This window comes from Hydra vulgaris, chromosome 03 (genome assembly GCF_038396675.1).
Source record: "Hydra vulgaris chromosome 03, alternate assembly HydraT2T_AEP".
Taxonomy (NCBI): domain Eukaryota; kingdom Metazoa; phylum Cnidaria; class Hydrozoa; order Anthoathecata; family Hydridae; genus Hydra; species Hydra vulgaris.
The window spans coordinates 26,470,001-26,486,569 of NC_088922.1; the positions used below are offsets into that span (position 1 = coordinate 26,470,001).

At 26.8% G+C, this 16,569-nt stretch overlaps 1 protein-coding gene across 2 annotated transcripts in view; it reads right to left on the minus strand.

The window, feature by feature from the left end:
• Positions 1–16,569, minus strand: part of LOC100201937 (ATP-binding cassette sub-family A member 2) — a 142,604-nt gene that overhangs the window by 1,424 nt on the left and 124,611 nt on the right. For both annotated transcript variants that reach the window (XM_065792796.1, XM_065792797.1), the window contains 11 exons: positions 15,504–15,627; positions 15,211–15,340; positions 13,133–13,268; positions 12,753–12,824; positions 12,561–12,667; positions 9,673–9,814; positions 9,435–9,569; positions 9,145–9,248; positions 8,952–9,044; positions 8,776–8,875; positions 412–549 (listed from right to left, as the gene is read on the minus strand). In XM_065792796.1, coding sequence (XP_065648868.1) covers positions 412–549; positions 8,776–8,875; positions 8,952–9,044; positions 9,145–9,248; positions 9,435–9,569; positions 9,673–9,814; positions 12,561–12,667; positions 12,753–12,824; positions 13,133–13,268; positions 15,211–15,340; positions 15,504–15,627 — 1,281 coding nt within the window. The remainder of the gene's footprint in view (positions 1–411; positions 550–8,775; positions 8,876–8,951; positions 9,045–9,144; positions 9,249–9,434; positions 9,570–9,672; positions 9,815–12,560; positions 12,668–12,752; positions 12,825–13,132; positions 13,269–15,210; positions 15,341–15,503; positions 15,628–16,569) is intronic.

Below are 16,569 nucleotides of genomic sequence, written 5' to 3' on the forward strand. Positions count from 1 at the left end.
ATTCTTTTTTTGTACTTTATTTATTCTAACTTTCTCAAAAGAATTAATTTCAATAAAGCGATGTTAAAGCGAACAGAAACAAGTTAAAATGCATGCATACAAATTAGTAAGATTTTAAGAATAAGGAATCATCCATTAAATGTTCAAAGATCTTGAGGGACCCCTTAAAAATTCTTGTTTTTTCAAAATAATTTTAAATCTATTGTGTATAACATTTTTAGGGTGGAAGCAGATTTAAAAAAAAAAATTATTTTTAAGGGCTACCTCAATGAATGTTTGGTTTGTTTAAAATAAAACAACAAACAACAGGGCCTTTATCTTTTATTCAAATAAACACATAGTACACAATGTCATATTAAATGGTACAAGTCAAACTTTTTTACAGAAAAAAACAGCTTAAATTTCTCTCACCTGATCAAGAGTACTTTGTGAGACAGAGTATTCATCAATAAATAGCGTTTTTCTGAGCAACTCTAACTTGTTAAATACCTGAGACAAATTTATACAAGAGCTCGGATAGCAATACTCCATAACATTATGTCGACAAAACTATAAACAGAAATAAAACCATATTAAGTGTTCAATAAAAAAAATTATTTTTAACTTCTATTTACAAATGTATACATAAACTAAAGTTGTTTCACATTGAAACAACTTTAGTTTATGTATACATCATACATTATGATGTTTATGCATGTTGTTTCAATGTATGATGTTTATGTATGTTGTTTCAATGTATGATGTTTATGTTTTTATGTATGATGTTTATGTTTTATCTTTTGTTGGTATATAACCCCCTCTGCCACCAACTTTTAAAAATTATTCGACATTAAGCAGTGATTTTAGGCTGACTATGAAAATGTATTATTTCAATTAAGTATGTTTTGTTTCAACTTTAATCCCATTATAATTCTATACTATGTATCAGATTATATTAGTAAATGTAATTAAAACATTTAACTTAAGAATTAGGCCGGTGGACTATATTGATTAAATATTTTATTCTTTTGGACAATTCTTATAACAGAAATATCTATATTGAATTAAATACTTTCTGATATTTACACCACAAACATATAAACTTACCTCTTTTTTACTTGGCAGTTTTGTCACAATCAATCATTCTACTTTTCTCGTTTGTGCGCAATAATGCACAATCAAGAAAAGTAGAATGATTGATTGTGACAATACTGCCAAGTAAAAAAGAGGGCTTTCTAATGATAATGGTTTTTCAAAACTGCCCATTAAAAAAGAGAGTTTTCTAATGATTAGTTTATTGTTGATAATTGACAGAACAATTAAAACAATTGAACTTCTGATAAAACTTGCAAATAAACTGTTTCATAAAATAATGCAGATGATAAAACAACATATAAATAAAATAATGCAGATGATAAAACAACAAGACAACTGATATCTTTAAATAATGCAAGTTGTTACCAGATATACGCATAATATGCCAAAAAATATTGTACAGTTATTAGGCATTAACTAAACTTATTTTAAAGTAACTAAGGCTACTAACTTTGTTTATATACACATATTCTCTCAGTTGTTGAATGATTTAAAATTCACTGATGAATGATTTAAAATAAGATTTTATTAAAAAAAATTTATTATATGTTTGTATTTCTAACAATACAACCACAAAATTCAACTTTTTTATAAATGGATATAAGTAACTATGTAACTATGTTGTAACTATGGCAGATATATATTAATTCAGAAGTCAAAATCTCTTACCTAACTATCCTTAAAAGTTGTGTACCATTGCGCAAACAGAACATAGTTAAAATATGCGATACATGTGACCCGCACAAGACTGTTTAGTGGTCCATTTACTACCCTTGCACTAAATGGACTAGCAGTATATTTATTTTATTTAATGAATAGCAAGTTAAATTATACAAAGCAAGTGGAGAGATAAATGGAGCTTAAAAACAAGAAACCAGTATGTTGAGACATACTTGATATTTCTGATTAAAAAATTAAAATAAGTTTAATTAATTATTACAATTTTAGACCAAAATCTCAATTAGCCAAATTACAATAATCACAAACATATTGGCTGGCATTATCTGGACTTGTGAAAGCTTTATGTACATATTGCACACAAATCATTATTTGATGTAATATCTTCACAAATATTTAACACCATTATCACTTCTTTCACAAAAATATCAGCCCCATTAGTATTATATGTTATTAATGGAAACTTTAGAGATATTGAGTTCTTTGATTTCTCCTCGGTTTCCTTTGATGTTTATTTTTACAATCTTTTTGTTTTTCTAAAAGGTTTTGGTTTTTTAAATTTTGCTGAAGTTGTTGATTGCGGAGAACCTTTTTAATTTAAGTATCAGTTAAAATCGAAGAGGAGAGCTTTTTGCAAGCACCTTTTCATTTTTCTAAAAAAGCTTTTGCAGAAGGATAAAAGCATATACTTTCTACATTCAGGGAAATGCTTACATTTTTGTTAGCTTCAATATTTCTATTTATTTCTACTAAAATTGGATTAATGTTGGGTGCTTCAGGATTGGATCTGTTAAATTCTACTTAAACTGGATTGATGTTGAATGTTTCAGGATTGGGTCTGTTTGTAACCAGAGATAAAAATAAATCTTCATCCTTCTATTAAACAGGTTGAAATGGACTTATGCCTCATGTTAAAAAGCACTAATGATGTTAACTAGCATTGGTACTTTGGTCCAGGCCTTTCCAGAAATTTTTGCTAAGTCATAAATTGAGTTTTTCCTGGATGTGATGCAATCCAGTTATCAATTTTACAACTATAATGAAGTTTGAAAGGTCCATAAACTGTTATATCTAGTGGTTGCAGTTTGTGGGATGTATGGAGCGAGATTGTTAAAACAATAACACAATTATCCAATACAAAGTCAATAAAATTATTTGACAAATGTGTCTCACGATTATCTAGTATCATAACAACTCAGGATTTGCCTTAGATTATTTAACACTTTTTATAAAATGATTAAACCATTCTATAAGGTTGATTAACCACCATCTACCCAAATTTGTTGGCAGCCTCAACAGAACCAGAAGTTTAATTTTGCAGAAAAAAATCTTTAAAATGAACAAATGCAAAATAGTGTTATAGATGATCCACTTGCATTTACTGCATTGCTCATTTTGTTACAAACCTCATTCAGCATTTGTAACAGAAACAAATTGCTGCTTTCCTTTTTTAGCTAAAACATGTTCTAGTACTTGTACAGTCTCATCAACGTTCCATATATTTGGTGAAAACTTTGATCATAAGATTATGTAGATTTTTTTATTTTTTTATTTCTTTCAACAACTTCACTTATCTTGCTTTATAAACTTCACAAAAAGTGAAGTTTATAAAGAAAGATAACAATTAACAGATGACTTAAAAGATTGCAAATTACATGAATCAGGAAAACAAGATGAAGAGAGCGAATTCCAAAGAACTGATATTTGACGAGAAAAATTAGATGAATAAGAATTTTTGAAGCCCTTAAGAACAGTCAAAGTAAAAGGATGAGACTTAATTGAGTGACGAGTAACACAAGAATGAATTTTAGTAGAAGAAGAATTTAGGACAAGAGACACTAGGTCTTTAGAGCATTGGTATTATAAAATAAATCTATATTATGTTTGTTGAATGCTGAAAGCCAACCAATGGATGTCACCTCTGATTTTCTTATAACAAATTCTGGGTGATGCCTTAAAAAAAAAACTCTAAACTAATCTATACAGCATGTATCAAATCAGTTGCAAAATTAGAATCTGCTAAGGTTGCATCTCTTTATCAAGCTTGACACTTTCTTACTTCGGATTCTATTCTCTATCTCTATAAATCTCAAATCCGGTCTTGTATGGAATACTGTTGCCATATCTGGGGTGGACCTTCTCATGATGCCCTTTCTCTTTTAGACAAGGTGCAAAAACGCATTGTAAACATAGTTGGACCTGCTTTTGCAGCCAACCTCCAACCATTATCACATCGTTGCAATGTTGCTTCTCTTTCTCTTTTCTACAAATACTTTAATGGGTACTGCTCTAAAGAGCTAGCGTCTCTTGTGCTATCTACTAAAATTCATTCGCGTGTTACTCATCATTCAATTAAGTCTCATCCTTTTTCTGTGACTGTTCCTAAGTGCTCCAAAAACGCTTATTCATCTAGTTATTTTCCCAAGGTTTCCTAAGTTTGTTTGTTTCCCAAGGTTTAGCAAAACATGGATGGAAATTTTCATGGAATGGGAAGAGCTCTTAGCTTAATATGACCAATATCCCATTTTTGCAGAAACTAAACAATTTTGAACCAGCTCTTGTTTTTCTGGCACTAAAAAAACTTTCATAGAACTGTTACTATATGGAATACATTGCAATTTATTTAATCTGTTGGGTGATAGTCGAGCTTCTTTAATTGGCCTCTTCAAAAGTTTGACTTCAAATATCTCAACAGCTTTTCTTTTAGATGAAGTTTTTATCAAAACATTTTTAACTGTTTGGATCATATTGTTGGGATCCCAATCACTGCTGTTGCTTTACGATGTCTCATAGCGCTTCTGAAATAAATAAAACTTGTGTATAACCATATTATAAAAATAAACTTATTTGTGCCACTTTATATAAATAAATAAGGAGAAACAGATAAATTTATTTTTTATAATATTACAAAATTGCAATATTCTATTCTTGTTTTTTTTTAGACGTATATTACTTTATTTTTATATTATTGTTCAAACTATTGATAATTTGATATACAACATCTTTTTTATGACAAGAAACATAAATACTGCATTAAGCTGTAAACAAGCTTAATGGTTTTCAATGTTTTTTAAAGTTTTTTATTTAATTATCCTTACTTTAATCTAAAAAGTTCCAACATTAAGAAACTCACATAAAGAAGAAGAAACAATTATAATTTAATTTAATTAAAAATTAAATTTTTCGTCATTGTCTTCAACAACGTACAAATAACATTCGATTATATATTAATTGTTATATCTAGATATGTTATTATTAGTAACAACAAGTTTAAAACTTAGTATATCGTAATAATATTATGCAACCCTCAGAATAAGGGTTGGCATTCGGCAATGCCAACCTAATTGGCAATCTAATTGGCATAAAACATAGAAATCTTAGGTTGGCATTCGGCAATGCCAACCTAAGATTTCTATGTTTTATGGTTAGACCCTTGTATCAAATAATTTTTGCAGACCTGAATTGACCTCAAAAAGATTGAGGTCAGCAAATTATTGTCGACCTCATTTTTCCTAATTCCGATGGTTGATTATGATATATCAAATTATTAGAATATAATAAAACAAACTATAAAATAAAAATTACTACCCTAGTATGTAAATAAGTAGTGTGTTTTAGTCTTAAATGACCAAAATTTATTAGTTATTTTGGTATATTTCTTAAGTCCAACTTCCATAGTTAGTTTAGATACAAAAAACTTGAGTATTTTATTTTGGTTAGTAACATACTGATTCCTAATAAATACTTATGTAGAAAAACGAACCAGTCCATTCAGTACAATTAATAGTGGTTAATCCAGTACACTAATCAATATGCACACGTTACCCATATAGTTACAGCAACCATATAACTTTCATTCTACTGTTATACGAAGTAAAAAGCATATATCTATAGCATTATCATTAATTTAACTTGATAAATTACAAAATTTATCAAGTATGATAAATTTTGTAATTTATCAAATTAAAATTAAACACTGTATGCAAAATAAATAAATGTACAATAGCTTTCCAACAAGCTGTACAATTTTGTACACATCAAAAATGTTTGCTTTTGCTGAACTAGCAGAGTATAAAGAAGGTTATAACGGGTGGTTACTAAAAATCCGAACTAACTTTACCTGAACTTTAAATGCCACAAGCTGAATCTTTTTTTTTCATGCTTATATCCATTTTAAAGCTTATTTAATTTTCAATAATTTAATTTACTTGTTTTTAGATAATTAGAAATAATTAAGAAAATAATGATGGCCATGCAAGAATAGGTAAGAAAACGGATTTACGAGTTCTATTTGAATAATAAATTGCAAGGTAAAAAGTTCACAGTAGCTCACTTCAATGCTGAAAAAATTCCAAGAAGCACTATCTATGATATATTCAAACGTGTTGAGAATGATTCTGGGCACAAAAGAGTGCAAGGAGGTGGTCGTGTGGCCAAAATCATGACCCCTAAGGGTATCAAGCGCCTGAAAACTATATTTAATTACAGTTTTCGACCAGCTTGCCTCATTTTCGATGAGGCAAGCTGGTCGAAAATATGGATGCAGTCATTCACATATCATTAAAACTCTTGCCAAGTACACTGACATCAAAAGTTATGCAAAACAGGGTACACCTCATTGACAAGAGAACCAGAATGAGCGAATCAAAACCAGCATTGATTGTCTTTATCGTGATTTTAAAGGAAAATTGGTCATCCTTGACGACGAGTCTTACTTTACGCTGTCACACTCAACAACTAATGGAAACAGCATCTACTACTCTAGCAACAGAGACAAGACTCCACCAAGTATTGAATATTTCAAAAAGTGCAAGTTCAAACCCAAGGTGCTTGTCTAACTAGCTGCTTTTGACAAAGGTATTTCAAAGCCATTTTTTGTCCCCAGCGGCCTTGCAGTCAATAAAGCCATCTATGAAATTAATTGTATAAAGAGAAAATTAGTGCCGCTCATCAACGCTCATCATGCCGATGGTATTTATATATTTTGGCCGGACCTGGCATCATTGCATTATGCCAAAACCGTGACCAACTGCTATGAGACTCATAACATCAATTTTATCAAAAAAGTTGTACAACAGCCGTACTGGAGTGTCGTCCAATAGAAGACTTTTGGGCTATTTTGAAAGGCAAAGTGTATGAGAGTAACTGGCAAGCAAAAGACGTGAAGCAACTACAAACAAGAATAAAACTTTGCCTGAAAAAAATTGACCTTAACCTTGTATTTTCACTTTTTGGGTCAACTCGTGTTAGAGTTGGCCGAATCTGAAAAAACAGACTGGTTGAAGACAAACTTAATTAAAATAAATAAATAACTAAAAACTCTTTTTAATGATAGTTTTATTTAATCTTTACCATAAAAACTATGGAAGTAATTGCCCATGAAAGTTTGTCTGGATTTTTAGTAACCACCTGTTATATAGAAATTATCATGGTTTTGTAAATTTACTTTGTTATTTTATTCTTTAAATTTACTATGTTATTTTATGTGAAAATGTAGTTTTTGTGTACAAACACAATTGATGCACTATTTAATGACTTGGAATTCTACAAAGAAATGCTTATTTATAAAAAAAGTTGACAATGATATTGCTTTTGATTCCCTTGAAACATTTAACTAGTAACTATGGTGTTCAACCAAAGAAACATTTCCCAACTCACTATTTTCTAATAAGGTACCTGATAGTGATAAAGCTAAAATTGCTAAAATAATACTTAAAGAAAACTGGGAACATGATAACTTTCCTCTTCTGAATCTGAGTACTTGTTTAAATGATTTAGTTGTACCAAAATCAAGCAACATTTTGTTGCCATTATTTTTTATAAGAATAACTCAAATTTTGAATTTCTTATTACTTAGTTCCGGCCTATTCCTAGTTAGCTTTAATGTTATCAATTTATATTAAATACTACTTTTTTTAGTTGGTTGTCATAAAAATTAATTTTTAGATTATAAATTTTAAAATTATCTATTAAGTCTTTAGTTTTGATTAAAAATCGTAATTCTAAAAATCCAATATTTAAAGCAGAACAATACTTCAATAAAATAAGGGTAATAATAAACAACAAGGGTATCAGGAGAAGGGTGGGTGTCAGTTCATAGTTAGTGAAAAACTTTTAAACATAAAATTTTATTTGGCTTTAGTATACAAAACTTCATATGAAACTATTTGAAAATATGAACATATTTAAATATATTAATAGGTGTATATAAAAAGAAAATAATAATTTTTGAGAGGAGATAAAAGAATAAGTTTAATAAAAAAAAAATTAGTTTTATTTTAGTTGACAAAACAAATGTAAAACTGATTGAAAATCTATAAATAGTTCAAAATTAAAAAAAAAATTCATGTCATTTTGGGACAGTAACCCTGCAACACACTCAGTGGTCTGTAGACAAAACTCTTTTTAACTATTTTTGTACAATTTCTACAACCCTACAATAAACTTGGTGACCCTTAATCCTACTATAGAATTGGTAGCCCTCTGGAACTTTCCTACCCTATTTACCCTATAGCGGGGTCTCTGTTTTAGGACACCTTAATATATATATATATATATACAGTAGCATGTGATATATATACACCGACACCAACGGGGTGCAATGGGAGACCATCTCGCCACCTTTTTAAAAAGTATGAAAAATTCTGCCACCTTTTTATAAATCTCCTAATACAACAATGGTTAGGTTGTTTATATACAAACAGTCTAGATTTGTTTGTATATAAACAAATTAAGATCTTCTTTACATTATTGTATATCATGCATATGTATCCAAAGGCATGGAGTTTAATCCACACAATCTTGGATAGTATTGCGCTCAACCTTAAGCCAAAGTCAAAATTTGCATCTTGGTGTAATAAAGTTGAAAAAGGGTTGTGGCAACAATCAAAAAATAAAAAAACAGTATCAATAACAATTCAAACAAAAAGTAATTTATCAAACTGTAATGGTCCAGCTTGGGGAAGTAAACATATTTTTAAAAAAGCATATTTTATAAAACTTCCAAATGTAAAAATTACAAACATTTAGTTTTGCATCCAGTAGATTTGATTTCATAAATTCTTCAACATCAACAAATAAATGGGAACTGCAGCGAATTAAAATGATGTACTCCAAACCATATCTAAAAATTATATGTAAATTAAATATTGAAACAAATCTACATTAAATGTTACACAATAACTCTATGAGTTTGTTACTTGTTTTTGAGATGTTGAGGGGTACCCAAGCATTTAAACTCTCCGTTCACCATGATAGCAATTCTAGAACACAGGATTTCACATTCTTCCATGCTGGAAAAAAATTTTTTTTAATAAAAAGTATTAAAAAAATAAGTCAAATTAAAAAAAATAAGTCACATTAAAAAGAAAAAAAATTTAGATATAAAAAAACCTATGAGATGTGAGTACAACAGATTTTCCATTATTTATTAAAGAAATAATTATATCCCATAAAAATCTTCTTGATCCCGGATCCATACCAGTTGTTGGTTCATCCTAAAAATTACTACCCTTATATAATTAACAAAATAAAATATTTAAAACTTTTTAAAATGTCGAAAATAATTAGTTAGGGAAAAATTAATAAAATAAAATATACATTTATATTTTTTAACATACTTTATCAATTTGTTACATCATAAACTTAGAATCAAAATTTGAAGAAAAATGCAAAAATTTTACTAAAAAAATCAAAGATGGCGATCCAATAAGTGCAAGTCCAGTTGAAACCTTTCTCTTGTTTCCTCCACTGTATTCACAACATTTTTGATTTTTATACTCAAACAACCCCAATTTATTAAGTGCCCAATTTGCTAACTAAATAAAAATAAAACCAAGTTTTAAAATTATTTAAAAGTATATGGTGAACTATTATTTTAAATGCAAAGTCATGTTAAAAATATAGTTTAAAAGAAAATACTTTTTTGCTTTGTGATTTATTAAATCCACGAAGTTGAGAAAAGTAAATAAATAATTCTTCAGCAGTAAGCAGCTCATCAAAAGCATCAGTTTGAGGACAATACCCGATAGTATGATATACATCAGTCAAGTTATTTTGGATACTGAAGTTTAAATAAAAGAATAAAAATAAACATGCATTGATAAACAAAAAAAATAAAAATAAGTAGAGAATAGTTTTTGATTGTTAATTTGATTGTCTGTTCAAACACTCTAACACTAGATGTTTGAGTGATTTTGTTTATAGTTTTCCTCCCAATAGTAAAACTTTAATAGCTTATATTAAAAAGTGTGACCATTCGAATAAATATGGACAGTAATACATACAGGGAGTGTACTTACATTGAATGACTTCAATAGGTAAAACATACAGGGTGTGCACATACATTAACTGACTTTAATAAAAAAATGTAGTTTGTGTACATACATTATTTAACTTATATAGGTAGAAAATGCAAGGAGTGGTGCTACATCTCTTGAGGGTTTTGGTTTGGACAGACATATATTAATTTAAAGAGAGTTTTTTTCAGTTTTTTAAACTTTTTTGACCCTCTATATTATCATTAAAAAAAAAAAAAAATTAATGTTGACATTTTATGAGACAAATTAAAAAGAACCAAGCAATTGTATATTGGTTAAGATTTAAAACTGAAGTTGGTTTAATTCCTAACCCATTCAAAATTATTCCTTATTTAAAGGAAATGTTTTTAATATGTGCTAACTGTTTTTCTTTTGTTGATATATTTGTTTAAATTTAAGTTGTTTAAAAATTGTTTAATAAAAATTTATAACAGAATATTAATAAAATTTTAAAAACTTTATTTAATTTGAGAGAATTTTTCATCCATGTGGAAAACAAGAAAAAGTAATCCTTTGAAGCTATGCAGCAGTTACAAGATGCATCCAATCTAAGTGATAATGAAACTGAATTATTTTGCTTCTAGCTCAATGATGACATTTTGAGAGAAATAATTATATTATAAAATAATTATAATAATTAATAAATTTGGAAGACTGAAAAAGACTAAAAACAATATCTGAAAACCAATTATGATGTTTGACAAATTAAGAGCAAGAAAAGGGGTAGCTGAGCAAAATATTGTTATAGTAAAAGACATTTTGGATTTAGCTCAGCTGATAGCTTGTAAAAAAGAACTTGATCTTAATAAAACTTTAGTACGAGTGTCAATGGATTATGGAGATTTATAAAGAAATGTGTTATCTTTCTTTTTGATGAAGGATAAAAATGCACTCAGTATTCAGATGCTGGTGTAAAAGTTCAAATTTTAGCAATTATGGAAAAAATTTCAGAAAACTCAAGTAATGCAAGAAAGATTATTGAGCAATTGAATCTTCATAGATTTTTTGCTTTGCAGGTTATTTAACTAGAATATATCATTTCATTTGTAATTTTTAAGTATTTAATTGAAAATTTTATTTATTTTAATGAATTTATATTTAATGTTGCAATTAACAGGTTAGTTGGTTCAAAAAATTACTTCTAGCATTTGAAGTTGGCCAACATTGTTTTAGTAATTAGTGGAAATTTAATTAGTAAATAATGGAAAGCATGGATGCGATGTGATTGTAAAATGACAACAATAAAATGAGAGTGGGATTGATTTAAATATTAACACTAACAGATTTATTCATTACAAATCAATAACACTTGATTTTGAAACCACAACTTTATCTTTTAATGGACATTGATAATATATTAGAAAATTTGCTTTTGGAGGTTTCAAAATGTTGGTGTCAAAATGTTTAGAAACTTTACTTTAAGGCGAGTAAAAGTAGGCAATTATTATTACTTAAAGATGGTTGAATTGTAATATACTGTACATTTGATTTAAACTGTTTAAAAGAAAAATAATTGTTTTAGGAGCTAACTCCACGCATATATTGGAGAAACTAGACCTGTTGAAGTAGGATGCCTCACCTCACTTCATTCGAATAGTACAGTGCTTAAAGTTATATGCAGTTGTACATTCTTGCTTTGTATTTGAGTTTCAAATACAAAGCAAGATTGAGGGAAAATGTTAGTAAAGTTTTTAAAAATATTTTTTGCTTTGATACATTCTTCTAGAAACCTTTGACACATTATTTAACTTGGAAAATTATAATAAACGATATTAATCCATTTTTCACCCACCAATCTTGTGGTGGGTGAAAAATGAATTAATATGATTTATTATGATTTTCACATTTATGTGAAAATCATAATAGCCATTATGATGAAAACACATTTATGATAATATTTTAATCAAGAAAAGTTACAAAATATTATAAAAAAGCTTAGATTCACTATAATAGACTCCCTCCAATACTAGATTTATTCACTACGATAAAGTAAAGTACCTAACAAAAGTTAGTTTTTATATACGTAATCAAATTTTTTCCAACACACGCCCACCCCACCTTTTTATTTGTTTAGACATTTTAAAAAGTTATTTTTTACTGACACTACTTAAGTTTTTAAAAATTTATGTTTTTGCAAACAGTGCATACTTAAGATTTTAAAAAAAAGTTGGACAATATAAAGTCGGCCAGTCAATTTAGCACATTGTAAAAGCATTTTGGTAAAAAAAAAAATTTAAAGAAAAGAACAACTATAAATTGACAATTATTAGAATTATTTATTACAAAATAATACTACATCAAAAATATCAAAACAAAATAAATAAACAAATACAATTATATAAAAATAAACAAGTATAAATAAATATAAATAATATAAATTAACAAAATATAATTATAAAAATAATATAAATTAACATAATTAGTTTAAAAAGATTAGAATTTTAAAATTAAATTAAAAATTAAAGTTAAAAACTAAAATTAAAAGCTTACCTATAATTATTAACAAATGCATCACCATCTGTTATAGAAGTGTCTCCAGTAAGCATATTAAATGTGCTTGACTTTCCTGCCCCATTTACACCAAGTAAACCAAAACACTATTCAAAATAAAAAAACAACAAACTAAAATAACATTTCTGAATGAAAACTATAAAAAAAATTACTTTTATGTTAAACTCTTACCTCTCCATGTTCAACACCAAAAGATATTTGGTTGACAGCTAAAGTTTTCAAGTTTTTTCTCCCTTTGTATATCTAAATATTTATACTCCTTGTTACATGACAACCAATTTATTGCTTCTTTATTACATTATTATCAATTAATTGTTCAACTGCTGTTTTTTTCACAGTTTTTGGGTCAAAAAAAAAATTGTTTTGAAAAAATTTTATGAATCTAATTTTTGCCATCTTTTATGAATTTAATTTTTGCCATCTATTTTAAAATATAAATATGGAAACATAAATACTAAATATCAACTAGTATATAGTTTTAAAATAAACTATTTGACAAACAAAATTTTTTATTTTGACTGATTATTTATACTTTCATTTTTTAGTCTTACTTTAGAAAGACGCGAAGTTCTTAAAGCAAAACATTTTCCTAAATTTCCTTCTTTAGTGACACGCTCTTCTTCTTTCATAACATCATCATTTATATCTGATCGCAATGAATCTTTTTTGACATTGACATTGTAGGTCCTGTTAACGAAAGACATGTTAAAGAATAAAAAGTGAACATATGTGATAATATGTGAAACGATCTAAAAGACTTTTTTGATCATTTTACATTTTATAGTCACATGTTATCTTTCAGATTATTTCACATTTTATAACCACAGGTTATCTTTCAGATCATTTCAGATTTTATAATCATATGTTAACTTTCTGACCAGATCATGATCTGAAAGATAATACGTGACAATAAAAATATAAAATGATCTGAAAGATATAATGTGATGATAAAATGATTTAACAGATAACATGTGATGATAAAAAGTGAAATGATCTGAAAGATTTTACTACAATATAAAAAAAAATTAGTTATGTGAAAAAAAGTAAATGTATTTGCAAACAGCTTGTGTTCATATTGTTTTGCAGGGAAGGGTCTTTTACAGTAAATTACTTGTTATTCTTACTTTCATTAATTACTCTTAATATTATTGATTATGAATAAAATTTCTTTGACTTTATGTCACTATATACAAACCGTACATAAAACTATAGTTAAATAGTATAAACCAAGTGAAAAACAACAAACCAAAAAAGTTTAAATAATATCCTCTCTTAACAGTTTCTTTGTTGAGTTTGAATTTCAAAAAAATATTAAACAAAAAACAAAAACTAAAGAAAATTATAAGAAGAGATGTTGAACAAATAGTTATTGAGTCTGAAACAGGATATTAAGTTAAATATTTCAAAAAAATTAACTGTATATTTTTAATTAGCCTTTTAAAGATTAGGTTATTGCAGTTGCTAGATTTCAAACAGCAAAGAAACTATTTGTTATAAAACTGAAATCTTTATCAAAAAGAAAATCATCAGTATTGAGTTTCTAAATTTATTATGAAAGTTAAATATTGAATAAATAAATGGTAAAATTAAAAACAAAATTTTCAGAGTTTAGCACCTTAAATTAAGAGATTGTATTATTTGATTGTATAAGTTGATTTAAAGTTTATAATACAGCTAATAGCTCTATTTAAAGTGTCAAAATAGCTTTTCTACAAGACAATTTTTAAGAATGGTGTACCCAACAAAATTATTTTTATCACACATGATTAAAACTCAGATTGAGTTAGAAAAACATGCATCTTGAAATAAAAGTCTTGAATCTCTAAGTGTGTCTTGCAATAAAAGTCTTGAACCTATAGGTGTGTCTTGCAATAAAAGTCTTGAATCTGGAGGTATTAAGCTTAAGTCAGTGCCAACAATTACCAGCTGCCAAAATAAAATTTGATCTAATTACTTAAGCAAAAACAAACAAAATCACCAAAACCAATGGCTTTAATCCTATGAATACATTTACATCATCTTGAGTCTCATTAACTTTTTGAATTGTACCATTAACTTCATTCAATGTTTGTGTGCCATTAATTTCATTCAATGTTCTGTAAGACTTTTAAATGGTAACTAAAATATATGACCTCATACAAACTAAAAGTTTAAAAACTAAATATATAAATAAAATCTACTCAACACCTTTTCTTTTTCTTTGTAGAGTTTGCATTTAAAAAAAATGTTAAAAACCAGAAAAAAACGTAATACTGTAAATAACTGAAAAAAAAGTCATTACCATTTCATTTATTGGTCAATCTGGCCAGTATACTTGCTTATACAATTAAAACAACTATTAAGAATATTTCTTAAAAAACAATACTAGCCTTCTAAGTTTTCTAATATGTAAATTCAGTTCTGTAACACATAAATGTAAGTCTTCAGTATAAAAAAAGTTGTTTTCTAATATATCTATGCTGTTCTTTATTATACCAATATGTTTTGTGATATATAAATTCTGTAATAAATGCTTTCTATTACAAAACAGCATTTATATAAATATAAATACTGTTTTGTTATACATATTTTTTGGAACATTAACAACATATATATTTATATAAGAGAAAAAACTTTTGACATCACTTACCAAGGTTTTGTAAAAAAATTGAATTGACACAATAATGTAAACATAAGATAAATAACACCAGTGATACTCATTGCAACTAAATTTCGCCCGGTTATGTCCCAAGAAAATGGATCTCTGAAAGCATTTATACCTTTAAAAAAAATAAAACTATTAATAACAATATTCACAAATTTCATAACTGCAAATCAGCTATTATGATATTTTTCACAAATTTAATGATACAATAAAAAATCTCACAATATCATTTTGATAAACTTCTACCATAAAAAATTCATTTATGATAAATAATTTACCAAACGATTTTTCCAACTCAGCTGTATTTTCATTTATGCCTAGATCCATAATACCTCTTCCCAGACAATAATTAGGAAATATCAATAGAAAATTTTTAAAATATCCATTGATAATAAGCGTTATCTAAATAAATTTTATTATAGAATTAAAACTAAAATTATCATAGCCATGGCTATAAAAGCAAAACAAAAGAAAAAGAAATTAAATAAAAAGATTTTTATTTATTTTTTATGTCTTATCTGCTAAGAGAATAAAAGTTGATTAAAAATCAAGAAAAAAATATTGTCCATGAATTAATTGTTTTTTCATTGATTTAAATATTTTTTTTAAGGTTAGCATTTAAGCACTTTGTAGGATAATTTACACATTTTTTTCTTTTTTTTCTGATAGTGTCTTGATTAAAATGCGCATTTCAATAAGCGCTTAAGTGCTTATGCACTTAAGCGCTTATTGAAATGTGCATTTTGAATATATTTATAAATACTTAAAATAATATAATTATATTGCAGAATAAATTTATAAATACAAAGATTTCACTTAAAACTGTCAAGATTGCTTCAAACTTCAAGCTTTATTATTATTACTTTGCAGAAAAAAACAACTTGATTTGCAAAAAAACAAAAAAACAAGAAACAATAAACAAAATAAGTAAAAAAAGTTCAACCTATATTACCAGAAGAATTTTTATATATATATAATATATAACCAGAAGAATTTTTATATATATATAATATATAACCAGAAGAATTTATATATATATATAATATATAACCAAAAGAATTTTTATGTATATATATAATATATAACCAGAAGAGTTTTTATATATATATAATATATAACCAGAAGAACTTTTATATATATATAATATATAACCAGAAGAATATATATATATATAATATATAACCAGAATAACCTATAATAAATAATATATAACTAGAAGATCAAACTCAAACTCGAAATTTAAAGAAGCCTAACTAACAAAAAAAATAAAACCACCAAAACTGCAGACAAAATTAAAACTGCATTTTGAAACATTTTGAATTACAACTGTTATGGTAAGACTGT